General features: G+C 43.9%; 1 protein-coding gene across 1 annotated transcript in view; it reads left to right on the plus strand.

Annotated features, from left to right (window-relative positions):
* Window positions 1–19,193, plus strand: part of LOC124620006 — a 219,216-nt gene that overhangs the window by 197,166 nt on the left and 2,857 nt on the right. Inside the window, exons 6-7 of the mRNA XM_047146671.1 lie at window positions 914–1,299; window positions 5,461–5,743. Of these exons, the coding sequence (XP_047002627.1) occupies window positions 914–1,299; window positions 5,461–5,743 (669 nt within the window). The remainder of the gene's footprint in view (window positions 1–913; window positions 1,300–5,460; window positions 5,744–19,193) is intronic.

Below are 19,193 nucleotides of genomic sequence, written 5' to 3' on the forward strand. Positions count from 1 at the left end.
GCGCACCCAGGTTCGTCGTTGAGTAGACCATCGCAGGCGCTCCTGTCTGTGATGCAACGTCAAGGGTAACCGCAGCCCCGGTCTCTGAGCTGATAGTCCATGCTGCTGCAAACGTCGTCGAACTGTTCGTGCAGATGGTTGTTGTCTTGCAAACGTCCCCATCTGTTGACACAGGGATCGAGACGTGGCTGCACGGTCCGTTACAGTCATGCGGATAAGATGCCTGTCATCTCGACTGCTAGTGATACGAGGCCGTTGGGATCCAGCGCGGCGTTCCGTATTACCCTCCTGAACCCACCGGATCCATATTCTGCTGACAGTCATTGGATCTCGACCAACACGAGCAGCAATGTCACGATACGATAAACCGCAATCGCGATAGGCTACAATCCAACCTTTATGAAAGTCGGAAACGTGATGGCACGCATTTCTCCTCATTACAAGAGGCATCACAACAACGTTTCACCAGGCAACGCCGATCAACTGCTGTTTGTGTACGAGAAATCGGTTGGAAACTTTCCTCATGTCAGCACTTTGTAAGTGTCGCCACCGGCGCCAACCTAGTGTGAATGCTCTGGAAAGCTAATCATTTGCATATCACAGCATCTTCTTGCTGCCGGTTAAATTTAGCGTCTGTAGCACGTCATCTTCGTGGTGTAGCAATTTTAATGGCCAGTAGTGTATTTCTGTTATGTACCTAGGGACGCCGAAATTTTTAGCCCAGCGTGCAAGGTACTAGTATGTTCTCCTAGGTTTCGGAACGACAATATGTTGCAAAGCGCCTCAGGTAGACAATACTGTGGGTTGCCTTCTACACAGGTACTAGCACGCATCACGAGCTTGGTCCAATCCACGTTTCTCAGCTTCAGTCACTGTTGGCACGGCAGTAACTCTTTGCCCGATTCTCCCGCAGGAGCCGTACCTGGTGGTGCCCGAGGCTGCGACGTACGAGCTGCGCGCGTGCTATAACGTGACGGTGGAGTGCGGCGCCGGCGACATGGTGGCGCGCGTGCGCACCAGCTCTCTCTTCAGCGGCCGGCTGTACGCGCGCAACGGGCCCCGCGCGTGCGCTACCACTGTGCGCTCGTCGCTGTTCTTCGAGCTGCGCATGCGCTACGACGACGTGGAGTGCGGCGTGCGCCGGCTGGCCGCGGGCCGCTACGTGGCCGACGTCGTGGTGCAGCACCACGCCGCCGTCCTCACCTCGGCCGACCTGGGGCTCGCGCTGGCCTGCCAGTACGACCTCACCAACAAGAGCGTCAGCAGCGAGGCCGACCTCAGCGTGCGCGGAGACGCCAGGTGCGCATCACACCGCCCCTTACCTTGCCCTGCGCCTTTCGCACTGTACTTTTCTAACTTCAACAGTTCTTCATTTATCTCGCCTCTTCTACATACCTACTCACTGTTGTGTTCCTGTTCGTCTATTCGAGGCCCTCACACGCCAGCGATATACCGCTGGCAATCTTGACAGCAACATCGCGTCCAGTTAATCGCTCTCTTCCAGCCTAACGCACGCGAGCGATTTGCTTAGCAGCGTCTACCAATATTCGTGAAGTATCTTGAAATACTGATACGGAATAATTAACTGCTATGTTCAATATAAGTGGCGCTTGATCAGCATATGCCAAGTAATGCTCGCAAAAAAGACAAAAAAAGAGGGAAGAAATTTATTATATTTGTTTTGGAAAGCTCTTCTTGTTGACAATGTTACTGAATATATCACATTTTTTAACAAACGCCAATGCGTCAGCCTGTAATTCTCAGATATATCTTAAAGTCCTCCATTTATTTTTCATTTACTAGTCTCTTTAGTTTAACTAGAACATGTTTTATTATTCATGATGGTTTGACAAAAGCGCGGCTGTCTTCCTTAATACCGCTGGAAAAAATTGCAACCGGTCAAGCACCTTCACGTTCTGAATGAATGATTTCGTGGTAACTAGTTTCGGGGTTAGATACGTCGTCAGACGGGAGCGAAAATTATTCCTACACATTTAAAACCCTTGCCGCCCTCTGACGACGTATCTAAATTCAAAATTAGTCACGATGAAATAAATCATCCATTTAAGAAGTGTGTGTGCCTGGCTGGTTGCAATTTTTTCTTCAGTAATATTTTATTACAAGTATTTAAGCCAATTGGCAACGGCCTTGCCGCAGTGGATACACTGGTTCCCGTGAGATCACCGAAGTTAAGCGTTGTTGGGCGTGTCCCGCACTTGGATGGGTGACCATCCAGCCGCCATGCACTGTTGCTATTTTTCGGGGTGCACTCAGACTCGTGACGCCAATTGAGGAGCTACTCGACCGAATAGTAGCGGCTTCGGTCAAGAATACCATCATAACGACCGGGAGAGCTGACCCCACGACCCTCCTATCCGCATTCTCCTCTGAGGATGACGCGGCGGTCGGATGGTCCCGGTAGGCCACTCCTGACGACGGAGTGCTTATTGAAGCCAATTATATCTACAACCACATACATACTCCGCAAGCCGCCGTCCAGAGCAAAGCGGAAGGTTCTGGTAACTCTGTATAAGGGAGAGAGAGATAGCTCGAAACTGCAAGGGACTGGAATACATTTCATAGAGAAGCATGATTTTGTAATCCAGTTAGTATTACCCCATTCACTACAGAAGTTAAAAAGGTTAATAAAGGGTTAAGTAGTTTAATGACTAACTCACAATCACCAGCTGAAGCTCTGTACATTGTCATTATAACCATTCACTTTCTATGGATTTCCGTTCTTCGGTACAAGCTTCAAACTGCTGGTCTCTGAATAATCAGAGATTATCAACGCTTTTATATCTCTATCAATTCGTAATTTGATAGCTTCTGCTTTGACTTTATTTTTCAGGCCGCTTCATAGTCCTGGAACAACTCTATTAATTCTAATGTGGAGTCTTCATTCCATGGGGTCATTCGTGAACGAAACATAAGTACACGACACCATGCTTACTGTACAAACGGATCGCAGCCAGTGAGCAATATTGTTGCAGGCGGGCGATTAGTCACCGGCGATTCATTGGATCACCTGGGAATTTCCTGCGATCAGAGATCCAAAGTTGCAGGCGGGCGATTAGTCACAGGCGATTCATCGGATCACCTGGGAATTTCCTGCGATCAGAGATCCAAAGCTGTGATTTGAGCAAACACACGCTACCTACCTTAAGATAGCGAATTTGTTATCCGAATGCTACAGATGTGTCGACTGTATGTGGGGCCCTTCCACTAACACTCACCAACAGTATACGTTCACTTCTCCACGCAGTTTTCTACTCACCTCGATCTTATTATACGTAAAAAAAAATCTAGTCTGAGGTGATTCCTGCAGTTTGCTCGATGTGACTGACAGACATTATGCTTTCAGTATGTTTATGTTTGGAGTCAAGACAGTTACACCACTTTAAAACTACCAAACACCTCATGAACAACTTCATTCGTTGAAACAAGCTCGCGAAATGGAATTGTCAAGTCGGCTATCACTCGAAAAATACTGTTAAGAAACAAAGTGTTCAAATCAATATAGAAGCTAGAGATTCTCTTTGGAATAGAAACATATGATCGCTGACGTCAGCATTGAGATACAGCAAACCAACATCAGAGTCGCCTCCGTAGCCGAGTACACTAACACACGCCTGTATGTTGGCCCTCGACTCGGAGGTACGCCGGTTCGAATCTTGGTGGTAGAAAAATTTTCACTGCCGGTATCTGGCTGGGAAGAGTAGGAAAGGCGTGGCGCAAAGTTTTTGATCAACAGTCTGTGATCCAGTGCCCTGGGTTAAATTGCGAAACCTCTCCGAAGTGTCTCATAAAGCGAGAATATGGTGATACATCCTTCGGATGGTGACGTCCAGCTCGGCGGTCGGCCTTGATGCTATTCGGGAGGAGTAGGTTGTTGCCGGCACCAGGTTTCACTCTCTCCCTTCCCTTCATCTCCAAGAACACGAACCCAATACAGGCATACATCACAGTCACCCACACGACACACGTACACACTTGATACTTCGTAACAGATCCGAGGAAGGCAATGGCAAACAACATCCACAAGGACCACGTCTAGTGCGGCATACAAGATTCCTGCATCTACTCTCCTATCCTCATTCCGTGAGTGTGGGCAACTTTGATTTCGAGGCCAGTTTCAGTCAACTGATCAATAGGCAAGGCAGGTTAACTGGAGACATACAGTACACTAGTAAGTTAAACGTAGGACATAAACCACGAGCTACAAGAGCTAATACGCGTCAAGAATCGTAAAGCGTCAATGGTCCAGCAATGTCCATAACAAACTGAGTACACCACATGTTCTCTTCCTGTCGGTCTATACGTACGGCGACAGCACCTGGCCACAGATGACTAGATAGTTTTATGTAATTGTTCTGATAATAGATGTTTCACAGCTACACATCGTATTTATTTTATTTTATCATATTTCTTTTTTTCGATTAGTTACGGGATCACAGCCCCACTGTCGCTCGCGTATGCAGCCAATCCAAGCAGCTTGAAGGCATTGCTGTGTACACGAATAGGCGCTTGAGATTGAGGCTTCGACTGAGAAACTAATCGTGAAATTATTTAATATAAGTAAATAAACAAAGTAAAGACGAAGTGTAAAAAGTAAGGCTGTGAGGACGGGGCGTGAGTCGTGCTTGGGTAGCTCAGATGGTAGAGCACTTGCCCGCGAAAGGCAAAGGTCCCGAGCTCGAGTCTCGGCTGGCACACAGTTTTAATCTGCCAGGAAGTTTCATGTCAGCGCACACTCCGCTGCAGAGTGAAAATCTCATTCAAAACGAAATGTAGACTGAGGTTTTATATTCCCAAAGCAAACCCCTGAAAATTGTTGCATTCAGGAATTTGTACGAATTGAATGCTTCCAGTTGTGGGTCACTGATATTTTAGTGGCAGGTCTGTATGATTCTTCGTTTCTTGGGTTGGGTTATTTGGGAGTGGAGACCAAGCAGCGAGTTCATCGGTCTCATCGGATTACAGAAAAACGGGGAAGGAAGTCGGCAGTGCCCTTTCAAAGAAACCATCCCGGCACTTGCCTGGGGCGATTTAGGGAAATCACGGAAAACCTAAATCAGGATGGCCGGATGCGGGATAGAACCGTCGTCCTACCGAATGCAAGTCCAGTGTGCTAACCACAGCGCCACCTCGCTCGGTTTCGTTTCTTGAAGTGCACAGTTTTACATTTCTGAACGTTTGAAGGAAGTTGCCTCTTTTGCAGCACTTTGAAATGTTATCAAGATCTGATTGGATATTTATGCTGCTTTTCCAACACTACTTCATTTTTGTAAATAACTTCGTCAGCCACAAGCAGTCTGAAATTACTATTAATACTGCCCGCGAGGTGATTAATACACAATACGAACAGCAAGGATCCCAACACACTTCCCTGGAGCAGGCCTGCTTTCGTCGATGTCTCTCCAAACTCCCAGTGCAGTGAGGGCTGTGTGGTGTCGGCAGGCCGGCGCTGAGCGAGGACGCCGTGGTGGAGTCGCCGTCGGTGGCGATGCGCGTCACGGACCGCCGCGTGTCCGACCGGCCGCTGCCCGCCGCCCAGGTGGGAGACCCCCTGGCGCTCAGGTTCAGCATCCTCGACCCCAGCTCGCCCTTCGACATCTTCGTGCGCGACCTGGTCGCCATGGACGGCGTCGGCAACAGCGAGATCCTGCTCATAGACTCCGACGGCTGCCCCACCGACCACGCCATCATGGGGCCCATCTTCAGGAGCATGGACACGCAAAAGGTACGCAGTGCGCGCCAGAGGCTACTTCGTGCCGCTACTGGAGATTTTCTAGCCTGTTCCAGTCGCGGGTTGCGTGTGAGAAAATCACTGCCCCTTCATTCTTGTGTGTGTGCTTAAAATCATTGTGTTTGTTCTTTGGTTTATCTGTCTTGCGACAGGCATGTCTTGTTTCCTACGACCTGCGCTTCTTCCTTCGCCTGCTGGTAACTTCGCCCATGTTTTATATCGTCCAGCATTCAACTCTTCTTGATCCTCTTCCTCTATTCCCTGAAATCTTTCCTCGCAATATATGTCTCAGTCAAGATGTTTTCCCTAAGTTCTCTTTCTTCTCCTATTGCATGTTCTGCATCCTGAATGAACTCCTCTCTATGGATCTACTGGAACTAACAGTAAACGTAATGTAATCCGATCTACACTACTGGCCATTAAAATTGCTACACCAAGAAGAAATCCAGATGATAAAAGGGTATTCATTGGACAAATATATTATACTAGAAATGACATGTGATAACATTTTCACGCAATTTGGGTGCATAGATCCTGAGAAATCAGTACCCATAATAACCACCTCTGGCCGTAATAACGGCCTTGATACGCCTGGGCATTTAATCAAACAGAGCTTGGATGGCGTGTACAGGTACAGCTGCCCATGCAGCTTCAACACGATACCACAGTTCATCAAGAGTAGTGACTGGCGTATTGTGACGAGCCAGTTGCTCGGCCACCATTGACCAGACGTTTTCAATTGGTGAGAAATCTGGAGCATGTGCTGGCCAGGGCAGCAGTCGAACATTTTCTGTATCCAGAAAGGCTCTCACAGGAACTGCAACATGCGGTCGTGCATTATCCTGCTGAAATGTAGGGTTTGCGACCATCATGATGTAACGTCCACTGTTCAAAGTGCCGTCAATAGGAACAAGATATGACCGAGACGTGTAACCAATGGCACCCCATACCATCACGCCGGGTGATACGCCAGTATGGCGATGACGAATACACGCTTCCAATGTGCGTTCACCGCGATGTCGCCAAACACGGATGCGACCATCATGATGCTGTAAACAGAACCTGGATTCATTCGATAAAATGACGTTTTGCCATTCGTGCACCCAGGTTCGTCGTTGAGCACACCATCGCAGGCGCTCCTGTCTGTGATGCAGCGTCAAGGGTAACTGCATTCATGGTCTCCGAGCTGATAGTCCGTGCTGCTGCAAATGTCGTCGAACTGTTCGTGCTGATTGGTTGTTGTCTTGCAAACGTCCCCATATGTTGACTCAGGGATCGAGACGTGGCTGCACGATCCGTTACAGCCATGCGGATAAGGTGCCTGTCATCTCGACTGCTAGTGATACGAGGCCGTTGGGATCCAGCACGGCGTTTCGTATTACCCTCCTGAACCCACCGATTTCATATTCTGCTAACAGTCATTGCATCTCGACCAACCCGAGCAGCAATGTCGCGATACGATAAACCGCAATCGCGATAGGCTACAATCCGACCTTTATCAAAGTGGGAAAGGTGATGGTAGGCATTTCTCCTCCTTACACGAGGCATCACAACAACGTTACCAGACAACGCCGTTCAACTGCTGTTTGTTTATGAGAAATCGGTTGGAAACTTTCCTCGTGTCAGTACGTTGTAGGTGACGCCACCGGCGCCAACCCTGTGTGAATGCTCTGAAAAGCTAATCATTTGCATATCACAGCATCTTCTTCTTGTCGGTTAAATTTCGCGTCTGTAGCACGTCATCTTCGTGGTGTAGCAATTTTAATGGCCAGTAGTTTAATATGATAATTACTTCTTCATTCGTTATTCTGTCAATTCATTTCGATTTTGGCATTTTCACCCACAAACACATTTTAAAACTATCCAAGTAGTTTTTCTCTTTCTTTCTGATTTCCCATGATAAGCTGCCATTCAGTTCTCTACATCCCATATCTGGGGAATATCTTTCTTAGTTCTATTGAAATTCTTTTTGCTGTCAACAAATCTTTCACCTTTCTAAAAGTTCTTATACTCAGATACTTTTTAATTACTTCCTTCATACAGCTTCCATTTTCAGTTACAAAACATCTCAAGTAGCTAAAATATTTCAGCAGTTCCAAAGACTTTTCTTCAGATCTTGACGAACCTGCACCTTTTTTGACTCTCATCACTTTAGTCTTTCGAGTGTTTATTTTCATTCCATACTCCTTTCCAATTTTTATAGTCCTCCCCGTCATAAATTGTAGTTCTTCCTCTAATTCATCCAATACTGCTTAATGATCTTTTGCCGTTCATCTCATACTATTCACGTTTTTTTCTGATGCTCTGTTAATTTCTCAGCATATATATTGAAAAGCATTGATGAGAAACAACTTCTTTGTCAACCATCTCTTCCAATGCCTATCTCATCCGTTTCCTCATCGCCAGTCCGTATCATCAAATACTGTCTTGTGTAGAGTTATTTTATAAGCCTTCTATCTTTCCAGTGTATATCAAATTATTTTAAGGTCTTCAGGAGGACACTCGAGCACAATGTTTCAAACGCTTTTATCTAGTCAACGTAACAAACGTATACATTCCTGTCAACTTGTAACATTCTTGTCTTATCATCCTCAAATATCCAATAGTATATTGCCTTCCTTTTGCTTTGCCTTTGCTGAATCCAAACGGACCCTCCCCTACGTTTCCTTCATTTTTCATTCTAATCTTCTAAGTAAAAGGCTATCGTAATGTGGAATACGAAATTAATTGCCCCGTACTCTTTGGATTGTTCGGGTCGTATTTCTATGGTAACGGGACTAGTGCAGTATTCACTAGATTTTCAGGCCAAATTCCGTCGTCATAGATCCCAATGATGAGGTTGGGTTTTCTAGATATCGTTCATTTTCCTAATAACTTTTGAAATTTAGCTGGAATTATATCAGAACCCACCGCCATCCTCTTTCTGAAGTCCTTAGTGGCCTCTCTAAATTAAATCTCAGTATCATTGGTCCTCAAGAAGAATATAATAATTCCAATCCCAAAGAAAGCAGGTGTTGACAGATGTGAAAATTACCGAACTATCAGTTTAATAAGTCACAGCTGCAAAATACTAACGCGAATTCTTTACAGACGAATGGAAAAACTGGTAGAAGCGGACCTCGGGGAAGATCAGTTTGGATTCCGTAGAAATGTTGGAACACGTGAGGCAATACTAACCTTACGACTTATCTTAGAAGAAAGATTAAGAAAAGGCAAACCTACGTTTCTAGCATTTGTAGACTTAGAGAAAGCTTTTGACAACGTTAACTGGAATACTCTCTTTCAAATTCTGAAGGTGGCAGGGGTAAAATACAGGGAGCGAAAGGCTATTTACAATTTGTACAGAAACCAGATGGCAGTTATAAGAGTCGAGGGGCATGAAAGGGAAGCAGTGGTTGGGAAAGGAGTGAGACAGGGTTGTAGCCTCTCCCCGATGTTATTCAATCTGTATATTGAGCAAGCAGTAAAGGAAACAAAAGAAAAATTCGGAGTTGGTATTAAAATCCATGGAGAAGAAATAAAAACTTTGAGGTTCGCCGATGACATTGTAATTCTGTCAGAGACAGCAAAGGACTTGGAAGAGCAGTTGAACGGAATGGACAGTGTCTAGAAAGGAGGATATAAGATGAACATCAACAAAAGCAAAACGAGGATAATGGAATGTAGTCAAATTAAGTCGGGTGATGCTGAGGGAATTAGATTAGGAAATGAGACACTTAAAGTAGTAAAGGAGTTTTGCTATTTAGGGAGTAAAATAACTGATGATGGTCGAAGTAGAGAGGATATAAAATGTAGACTGGCAATGGCAAGGAAATCGTTTCTGAAGAAGAGAAATTTGTTAACATCGAGTATAGATTTAAGTGTCAGGAAGTCGTTTCTGAAAGTATTTGTATGGAGTGTAGCCATGTCTGGAAGCGAAACATGGACGATAACCAGTTTGGACAAGAAGAGAATAGAAGCTTTCGAAATGTGGTGCTACAGAAGAATGCTGAAGATAAGGTGGATAGATCACGTAACTAATGAGGAAGTATTGAATAGGATTGGGGAGAAGAGAAGTTTGTGGCACAACTTGACTAGAAGAAGGGATCGGTTGGTAGGACATGTTTTGAGGCATCAAGGGATCACAAATTTAGCATTGGAGGGCAGCGTGGAGGGTAAAAATCGTAGAGGGAGACCAAGAGATGAATACACTAAGCAGATTCAGAAGGATGTAGGTTGCAGTAGGTACTGGGAGATGAAGAGGCTTGCACAGGATAGAGCAGCATGGAGAGCTGCATCAAACCAGTCTCAGGACTGAAGACCACAACAACAACAATCATTGGTCCACAGTCAATTTAATCAAATTTCAGTTCATGTTTCAATCTTAGTCGTCCAGTGCGTCGTAAAGCCTCTTATATTAGTCTCATTACCCTCAAGCGAAATGTAGGATAGTGGAAGGGGAGTCGTCGCACAACCTTCTTTAAACATTGGTTCTTTAAATTTACCAAACAGGATTTCACGAGAATAACTTTTCTTTCCCCCCAAAACGTTGCACTTACGTTTTCTAAGCGTCTATATAACATTTAGTATTATCCATACCAATTTGTTACTATCCCAGTAGGTGTACCTGAATTCGCCAATGGCTGCTGTCATATTCGTTTGAGGTGGACTCCAAATGCTGAAGCAGAAATCTGTAATTGATCACACTATCGTCTGGTATGTGACTTTCTTTCACTTTCCTGGTTAAGAGTATTTAATCATGGAATGCTCCAGTATGTGCAAGCAAACAATAAGTATGGGTAGATTTGTATCTAATACGCATCAGAATTCCTTCAGTTGCGTCTGCAATGAAACAGTAAATATATTTCAAGTACGGTGGATCTTCAGCTCCCCAACCTCCCTCAAACTACTTGAATTCTCTCAAAATTTTATCTGTTACATTCTTCTTAAACCAACAGAATGTTTAAATCTGAAACTAAATTTGTTGCATTTCGGTGAAGCGTTGCGGTTTACCTTTATACGAGGTGTAATCAAAAAGTAAGGGGAGTTTTTATTTTTCTTAAAGAATCTCTATTTCTTCATCAACATTAACTTTGTCCCCTTCAAATCAATCACCCTCAGATATAACCCACTTGTACCAGCATTTTTTCAATCTTGGAAGCACTTCTGGAACCAACTTCTCAATATGGTGTTCAGCTCCTTCAGTGATTCTGTTTTTATGTCGTCAATGGTGGCAAAACGACGTCCTTTTATGGTTCTCTTCAGCTTTGGAACAGCAAGAAGTCGCAGGAGGCCATGTCCGGCGAACACGGTGGGTGAGGCAACATAACGGTTTCGTTTTTTTTTTTTTTTTTCTTTGCCAAAAATAACGAACAGGCATCGAGATGTGAGCGGGATCATTATCGTGATGGAATTTCCATGAGTGGATTTGTCACAATTCTGGTCATTTTCTCCGAATTGCTTCAGGCAGACGGCGCCTAACTTCCAACTGGTATTCCTTATTGACCATGCGACCATAAGGCAGGAACTCATGATACACTACCCCATAGAGAGAGGAACATTGACATGTGATCGAACTTGTCGAGTTTTTTCGGTCTTGACTCTTCAGGAACTTTGCATTAGGACGATTGTGCCTTGGTTTCAACGTCATATCCGTATACCCATGTTTCGTCACCTGTTAAAATCTTGTTTAGAAGTTTTCCTGAATGATGTCTACGCGCACTCGTTTGTAGTCGAAATTCAACAATTTCGAAAGAAACTTTGCTGCTACACACGTGTCATGCCCAAAACATGCGAAAAAATTGTTAGCGTGAGCCAGAGGATATGCCGACATTATCAGCAACCCCTCTGATCGTGGTTCGGCGATTTTCCAGAACCATTTTCTTTATTTCTTCCACATTGCCGTCAGTAATAGATGTGCTAGGGACATTGCCTTCAGTAATAGATGTGCTAGGGCGTCCAGTCCAGTCGTCGTCTTCAAAGTCTTCTCGACCCTCTTTGGAACGGTAACACCACTCGTAAACTCTTGTTTTACAGCAGATTCGCCAAAAGCCACTGTCAAAATTTCGAATGCGGTGCTGTACTTTGTTTCCTCTTTCGAGCAAAATTTAATGCAAATTCTGTGATCCATCTTTTTCGAAAGTAAAAATCAGCCGACCACTCGAAAACACAACCTTTTCGACTGTCAACAATATATCAAATGTTCAAAACAGCTGAAAATGCTAACATACATCAGGAACAAGTGTGTTAACGAGATAATAAAAAATTCAGACAACAGGACGTATGACTCCCGCGAAATTAAAAAAAATCCCGTTACTTTTTGATGACACCTCGTGTGACTTGTATGGTAAGCGTACTGATAAGATAAATACCTGTCGCTGCTATACTCGTTGGATCTTATGATGGCTGCAGAGCTTGAAGTGGTCATGAGTTTTACGAAACTAATATTCGACTAAGATACTGGTTTATATAATTTGGTTCCTTAATAATTCGAGCGGGCTCGCCTGTTTAGCGCTACTATATACCAACCTGATTAGGGAACCAGTGATCGAAAATGCGCTCTAGTGGCGGCAAGCAGTACTATTGAAGCACTGCGGCTCTTATTATAGATGTAAAACTTGTTTCCTCTACAGTAGACGTATTTTCCGTACTTTACGCCAACAGCTCTATAATTGAATTTGAACCATTTCAAAGGGCTGCCGGCTGAGAGTATCAGTTAATTCGGCGAAATTACGCCGGAGCAATAAAAGAAACTAGATTCACTAGTCGAATTCTGTCTCCGAGTTGGCTGCCCCAGAAGCATGACGGAACGTCTTGCGGAAAGGGAATTCGACAGAGGTTCTGGAGGAGCCTCATCACGGCTGGGGCGGCACGGCTAAAGCGTAATCGCTGGCTCCTCGGCGCCACTAACAAACTGCTGCACGTGAGACGGCCAGAGAGACCCGGGAGGACTCCCAATTTGCGGCAACAGCTGGCCGAGCTTCGTGCAAGTCCGTGCTCGTTATCGCAGTTGCCGGGCGAGAGCTGCCTGCACAGCTGCGTGACTCGCAATAGAGACGGCCACGCAAACGGCAGGGTCACGCAATTACACCGGGCATCGGCAGCACAAAGGAATTGGTGCAGCTGGCTTTGGGAAATATACAGCCGAAAATTGCCACCAAATTCTTGTGCCCGGCCAGTGCCGGTCAAAGCAGCGAGCTCGTCACGTACGGTATGGTCTCTGACTCGTATATTTCTTGAGGGCGCGCCCATTCGTAATCCTGTACAATTGTGAAACCCACGGGAGTCAGGTGCGAGCAGCGAAAGCTGGGCACGATAAACAGCACGCCTGCCGAAAAAGAAAATGCCTAGAAAATTGTAAGAAAAACAACCAGAGTGGTCGATGACCAGAGATGGGCAATCCTGCATTTGGTGCCACTCGTTCAGCTTACGGCGCTGCCAGCATTCAGCAGAATAAATTGCAGACAAATTATTTCTCGAGCAACGTAAATATCCTTTACATTTTCACTTATAGGGCCTCTTTGTCAAGTCTATTAAGTAAGATCGTGGTCGGGTTAATCAGCAAAAAAAACTTTGTTGGCAACAGACTAAAACATATACATACAACACATATGAACAAAGAATTCAATTACAGTTAATAGTAGCCCAGTCACCCACAGCGTCGATATTTGTTTGGCATCTTCAAGGCATGCTTGAAACCAAGTTTTCCGCGTATTCACGTGGAAGAGACTTCCAAATGCGTCGAATCTGGTTGACAGCTGTTTCAAAATGAAGATCTTATTTCCATGCAACTTCTTTTTGATTTTCATTTTCGGACCTTTGGGGTGGCGACGCGTAAGCTGCACTCTCTTCTTGTGTATCTCAGTCAAGAATTCAATATCTTTTACCATTTGTGTGTAACGCTGACCACGCTATTACTCATCAGACTGTGTGTGGAAAGACAGAACATACTTGGCATTAGCACTCACAATCGCTACTTGCAGAAAAGGAATACTACTGAGGTTGGACATAAAAACAGCATACTCTCACGGTGTATACAATATGCAAGAATACAAACTTATCAAAATTGTCTTACAACGAAACCCATCAGCAATCGGATTTTTGTAATTTTTTTATATTTATGGTACGTGAAGTTGGTTGGTTGGTTGTTTGGGGAAGGAGACCAGACAGCGAGGGCATCGGTCTCATCGGAGTAGGGAAGGATGGGGAAGGACGTCGGCTGTGCCCTTTCAGAAGAACCATCCCGGCATTTGCCTGGGGTGATTTAGGGAAATCACGGAAAACCCAAATAAGGATGGGCGGACGCGGGATTGAACCGTCGTCCTCCCGAATGCGAGTCCAGTGTCTAACCACTGCGCCACCACGCTCGGTATGGTACGTGAAGTTCAGAACTAAAATGTCAATCAGTCAAAGCAGTTCGATGCAACTCTACACAATTCTCGAAAAAAATCGACTTTGAAGTTTTCCGAGCAATTTTAATTCAATACAATTAAATCGATTTTCACGCTGGACATCATGGCTCACCCAGTAGCGTCGGAGAATGGTAACGGTAGTGAACGGATCGCTGGTTCGAATCTCGATATTGTGTTTTTCTTTCATTTTAATTTTTTCATTCTTGTCGAATACCTACATAATTTAAATGTAACATTCATCAAATATATGCTAATTAACACATATCAAATATATGCTAATTAACACATATCTAATCATCATTTTTTAGAAAAATTCGTGTCTTCTTGGTTACAATTAAATAATGCACACAGAATTCTAGTTTTCATTGCAAATAAAAAAATCTTAATTATCGATATTGCATAAAAGATTGTTTATAAATTTGTAATGTTTCCTTTTAAACTGAATAATCTTCATTAAGAATCGATCATTAAGAACTTTTGTTTGCTATATGTGTGATACGTAATTAGAAGCAAAAAGACGTACATTTTTCATAAAAACAAATGATTAGATGTGTGTTAATTAGCATATATTTAATGAATATTATATTTAAATTTTGTTAAATTATGTAGATTGTAGGTATCCGGAATGAACGAAAAAATTAAAACTATAGAGAAAGACCATACCGACATTCGAACCAGTTCATTATCCAATTACAATTCACTGACGCTACAGAGTACGACGTGGGGCCTATCGCGCAAATCATCTTGACTGTAGTGAATGGAACTTCTTCAGAAATCTTAAAGGTCGATTTTCTCAAGAATTTGTGAGAGTTGCATCGAAATGCTTGGACTGATTGATACTAGAGTCCTGAATTTCACATACGATACAGGGCTATTACAAATGATTGAAGCGATTTCATAAATTCACCGTAACTCCATTCATTGGCATATGGTCACGGCACACTACAGATACGTAGAAAAACTCATAAAGTTTTGTTCGGCTGAAGCCGCACTTCAGGTTTCTGCCGCCAGAGCGCTCGAGAGCGCAGTGAGACAAAATGGCGACAGGAGCAGAGAAAGCGTATGTCGTGCTTGAAATGCACTCACATCAGTCAGTCATAACAGTGCAACGACACTTCAGGACGAAGTTCAACAAACATCCACCAACTGCTAACTCCATTCGGCGATGGTATGCGTAGTTCAAAGCTTCTGGATGCCTCTGTAAGGGGAAATCAACGGGTCGGCCTGCAGAGAGCGAAGAAACGGTTGAATGCGTGCGGGCAAGTTTCACGCGTAGCCCGCGGAAAATTGGCTCATGCCAGAACTGGAGACCGACAGCGCCGACTTCATCTTTCAACAGGATGGTGCTCCACCGCACTTCCATCATGATGTTCGGCATTTCTTAAACAGGAGATTGGAAAACCGATGGATCGGTCGTGGTGGAGATCATGATCAGCAATTCATGTCATGGCCTCCACGCTCTCCCGACTTAACCCCATGCGATTTCTTTCTGTGGGGTTATGTGAAAGATTCAGTGTTTAAACCTCCTCTACCAAGAAACGTGCCAGAACTGCGAGCTCGCATTAACGATGCTTTCGAACTCATTGATGGGGACATGCTGCACCGAGTGTGGGAGGAACTTGATTATCGGCTTGATGTCTGCCGAATCACTAAAGGGGCACATATCGAACATTTATGAATGCCTAAAAAAACTTTTTGAGTTTTTGTATGTGTGTGCAAAGCATTGTGAAAATATCTCAAATAATAAAGTTATTGTAGAGCTGTGAAATCGCTTCAATCATTTGTAATAACCCTGTAGATACAAAAATTACAAAAATCCTATTGCCAAGTGAAAATAGTTTTCCGAATAACACTTTGATGCGAACACAGAGGATATCCTACGTAACTAGAGACATCTCTATTATACCGTTCTTCGGATTGGGGGGGGGGGGGGGGGAGGAGGGGGGGTTGGATGAGGAAACGCGTGGATTTGAAATACGCAATAAGCATAACTTTTTTTTGTATACTAGATACGACATATTTACAAATGCAGTGATGGATATTCGTCCATACAGTTAAACATAGGAACCAACGAAGCTATCCATGCATTTAAAACAAGCCTGCGTAGCTGAGTTGGAATATTTCCGCTTCCAGCGATACACCCATCTGAAAACCATGCTTTTATTGCATCCACTCTGCAGTACACAAAGGGGCAAATATTTTGCTGTGCTTCGTAGACTTTCCGCATTTTTAAACACAATTATTTTATTTTTAAAGGCATCGAGAGTTCTAGAAGAGAGAAGTGTGATGTTAGAAAGCTGACAATGAAACCTCCCGGAAAGAAACTGGTGAGAAATGTGCTATGCATTGAATCCCATGGTGTCAGCATAAAGCGGGATTCGCCAGTTATCAGATGTTTACGTTGCAAAGAAAGTAAAACTCAGAGCTTCGGGCAGTATGGACTTCATAACTGACTTATTTTCCTGCCTCTTTTTGCGAAAATATCGACTGCATAACATAACAAGTGTTACCTGTCACTGCCTCGAAAACGCTATAAAAATCATATAATAACAGCCGACAGCTGGCCATAACAAGTGAACCTCGATATTTATTCAGGGGGAACAGACAGAGACTTTAGTGTGTGCACGACTCAACCTCAACATTGAATACTCGCGTGCAAAGGGAAGGAAATGTAACACAGTAATCGGTGCGCCACAAAAACACTTCTCCGAGGATGCTACGAAGACGGAGACACCAATCCAGAGGTGTGGAGCCGTTAGTATGTCTTGCAGCGCATGTCGCGACGGCCAGTTATTACACTCGCCGGATGCAGCTGTTTGCGAGTCCCCGGGAAGCAATCTTGCAACGACAGGTCTCGCGGCAATGGCTACGGTCTTTCACAACCTCGACCATCATAATAACTGTAACATGTCGAGTAGCTTCTGAAGAGCAACAAAAAAATTCAGAAGACCCACGAAAATGGCAAGGTTTGTAACCAAAATTATAAAGGTATTAGATGATGATAAACTGTCTCAGGTCCCAATATGTTTTTTGGTTTTCAGATGTTCAACACGTTTCAACGCTAAAACTCCACTTTTAATTACTACATACACTAGGCAAAGGTAAACAACTGAAGAAAATGTTAGCTTTAAATGTGAATGTAGTACTTGAAAATGGAGTTTCTGCTCCGAAACGTGCCGATCATTATACAAACAATAAACGTTGAGAGACACGAGACCATTTATCGTTATTTAATAGCTTAACGCACAAGTTGCCCGTTGCAGTACGTCCACAACAAATACGTCAGTTGATAACGTAAAATTCGAAAACCTCGAAGAATGGTGAAGATTATGATATTGTTATATGTCGGTATGGTAATGACATACACATATTAATGTTAAAGATACTTTATTTCTATGATGAATGGAAGAACACTTATGTCACAGATGAAATATCGCTTTGACCCATTGCAGCTCGTTAGTATGCACTTACAGCCGCTCATCCTGCATGGGTCACCACACTTCCTCCTCAACTGTGGGCGGTAACAGAATTTTTGACTGAATAGTCAGGCTGCTCATTTAAGAAAATCACCAGTTCCTAGGTACCCAACAAAATGGTACACATTTCCTTCGGTGTTCTGAAAGTGAATCATGTCCTTGAGAATCGTTATCACAAACTGTTCGGCGTCCACAGCTGGACAAGGGTCTCCTCCAGACTTTTCCATGCATTACGGTGTCCAGCTATACGTATCAGGCTGTGCCAAAAATTTCTTGTCTCATTGATTTTGTTCAGTACTTCCTCATTAGTTACGTGATCTACCAATCTAATCTTCAGAATTCTTTTGTAGCACCACATTTCAAAACCTTCTATTCTCTTTTTCTTTAAACTGTTTATCGTCCCGGTTTCGCTTCCATACACGGCTACACTCCATACAAATACTTTCAGAAGAGTCTTCTTGACACTTAAATCTATACTCGATGTTAACAAATTTCTCTTCTTCAAAAACGCTTTCCTTGCCATTGCCAGTCTACATTTTATATCCTCTCTACATCGACCATCGTCAGTTATTTTGGTGCCCAAATAGCAAGTCTCATTACTACTTTAAGTGTCTCGTTTCTTAATCTAATTCCCTTGGCATTACCTGATTTAATTTGACTACATTCCATTGTCCTCGTTTTGCTTTTGTTGATGTTCATCTTATATCCTCCTTTTAAGACCTGTCCATTCGGTTCAGCTGCTCTTCCAGGTCCTTTGCTGTCTCTGACAGAATTACAATGTCTTTGGGAAACCTCAAAGTTTTTTTTCTCCTCCACGGGTTTTAATTCATACTCCAAATTTTTCTTTTGTTTCCTTTACTGCTTGCTCAATATAAAGACTCAATAACATCGGGGATAGGCTACAACCATGTCTCACTCCCTTCCCAACCACTGCTTCCCTTTCACGCCCCTCGACTCTTATAACTGCCATCTGGTTTCTTTGCACAATGTAAATAGCCTTTCGCTCCCTGCATTTGGCCCCTGCCGTATAAAGCTGACCCCTGACATGCAGGGTAAAAAGTATTTAAACCGACAAACTCTAGAAGGGTGTAGGGGACATCAAAACAAATATTTTTCTCTACTGTCATTTTTTCCTATGAGGATTATTTAAACCGGTGGAGGCCGTATTACGCTCTTCAGTTGTTAGAGGCCGTATTACGATGTTCAGTTGTAGGCAACTGCTGTCCACCAGTGTAGCAGTGCATTGTCTCTGTTTACTAATGGAGCGATACACCTGTAGTGAGTTCACTGATATGGTTGGTCCGTACTACGTAGCGCACGACAATGGACAATCTGCACAGCGGGTTTATCAACAACAATCTCCTAATCGCCGTATCCCGCGTCATACGACCTTTGCTACTGTGTACCAACGTCTGCGTGAGACCGGGTCATTTAGCAGATTGCCTGGACAGGGACACCGTCGCACGGTAAGAACGCTGCAATTTGAGGAAGCTGTCTTGCAGCATGTGGAGTAGGATCCTTGAATCAGCACTCGTGCAATTGCACGTAACATGGGGACGAATCAGACGAATGTAAGAA

Source organism: Schistocerca americana, chromosome 6 (genome assembly GCF_021461395.2).
Source record: "Schistocerca americana isolate TAMUIC-IGC-003095 chromosome 6, iqSchAmer2.1, whole genome shotgun sequence".
Lineage (NCBI taxonomy): Eukaryota > Metazoa > Arthropoda > Insecta > Orthoptera > Acrididae > Schistocerca > Schistocerca americana.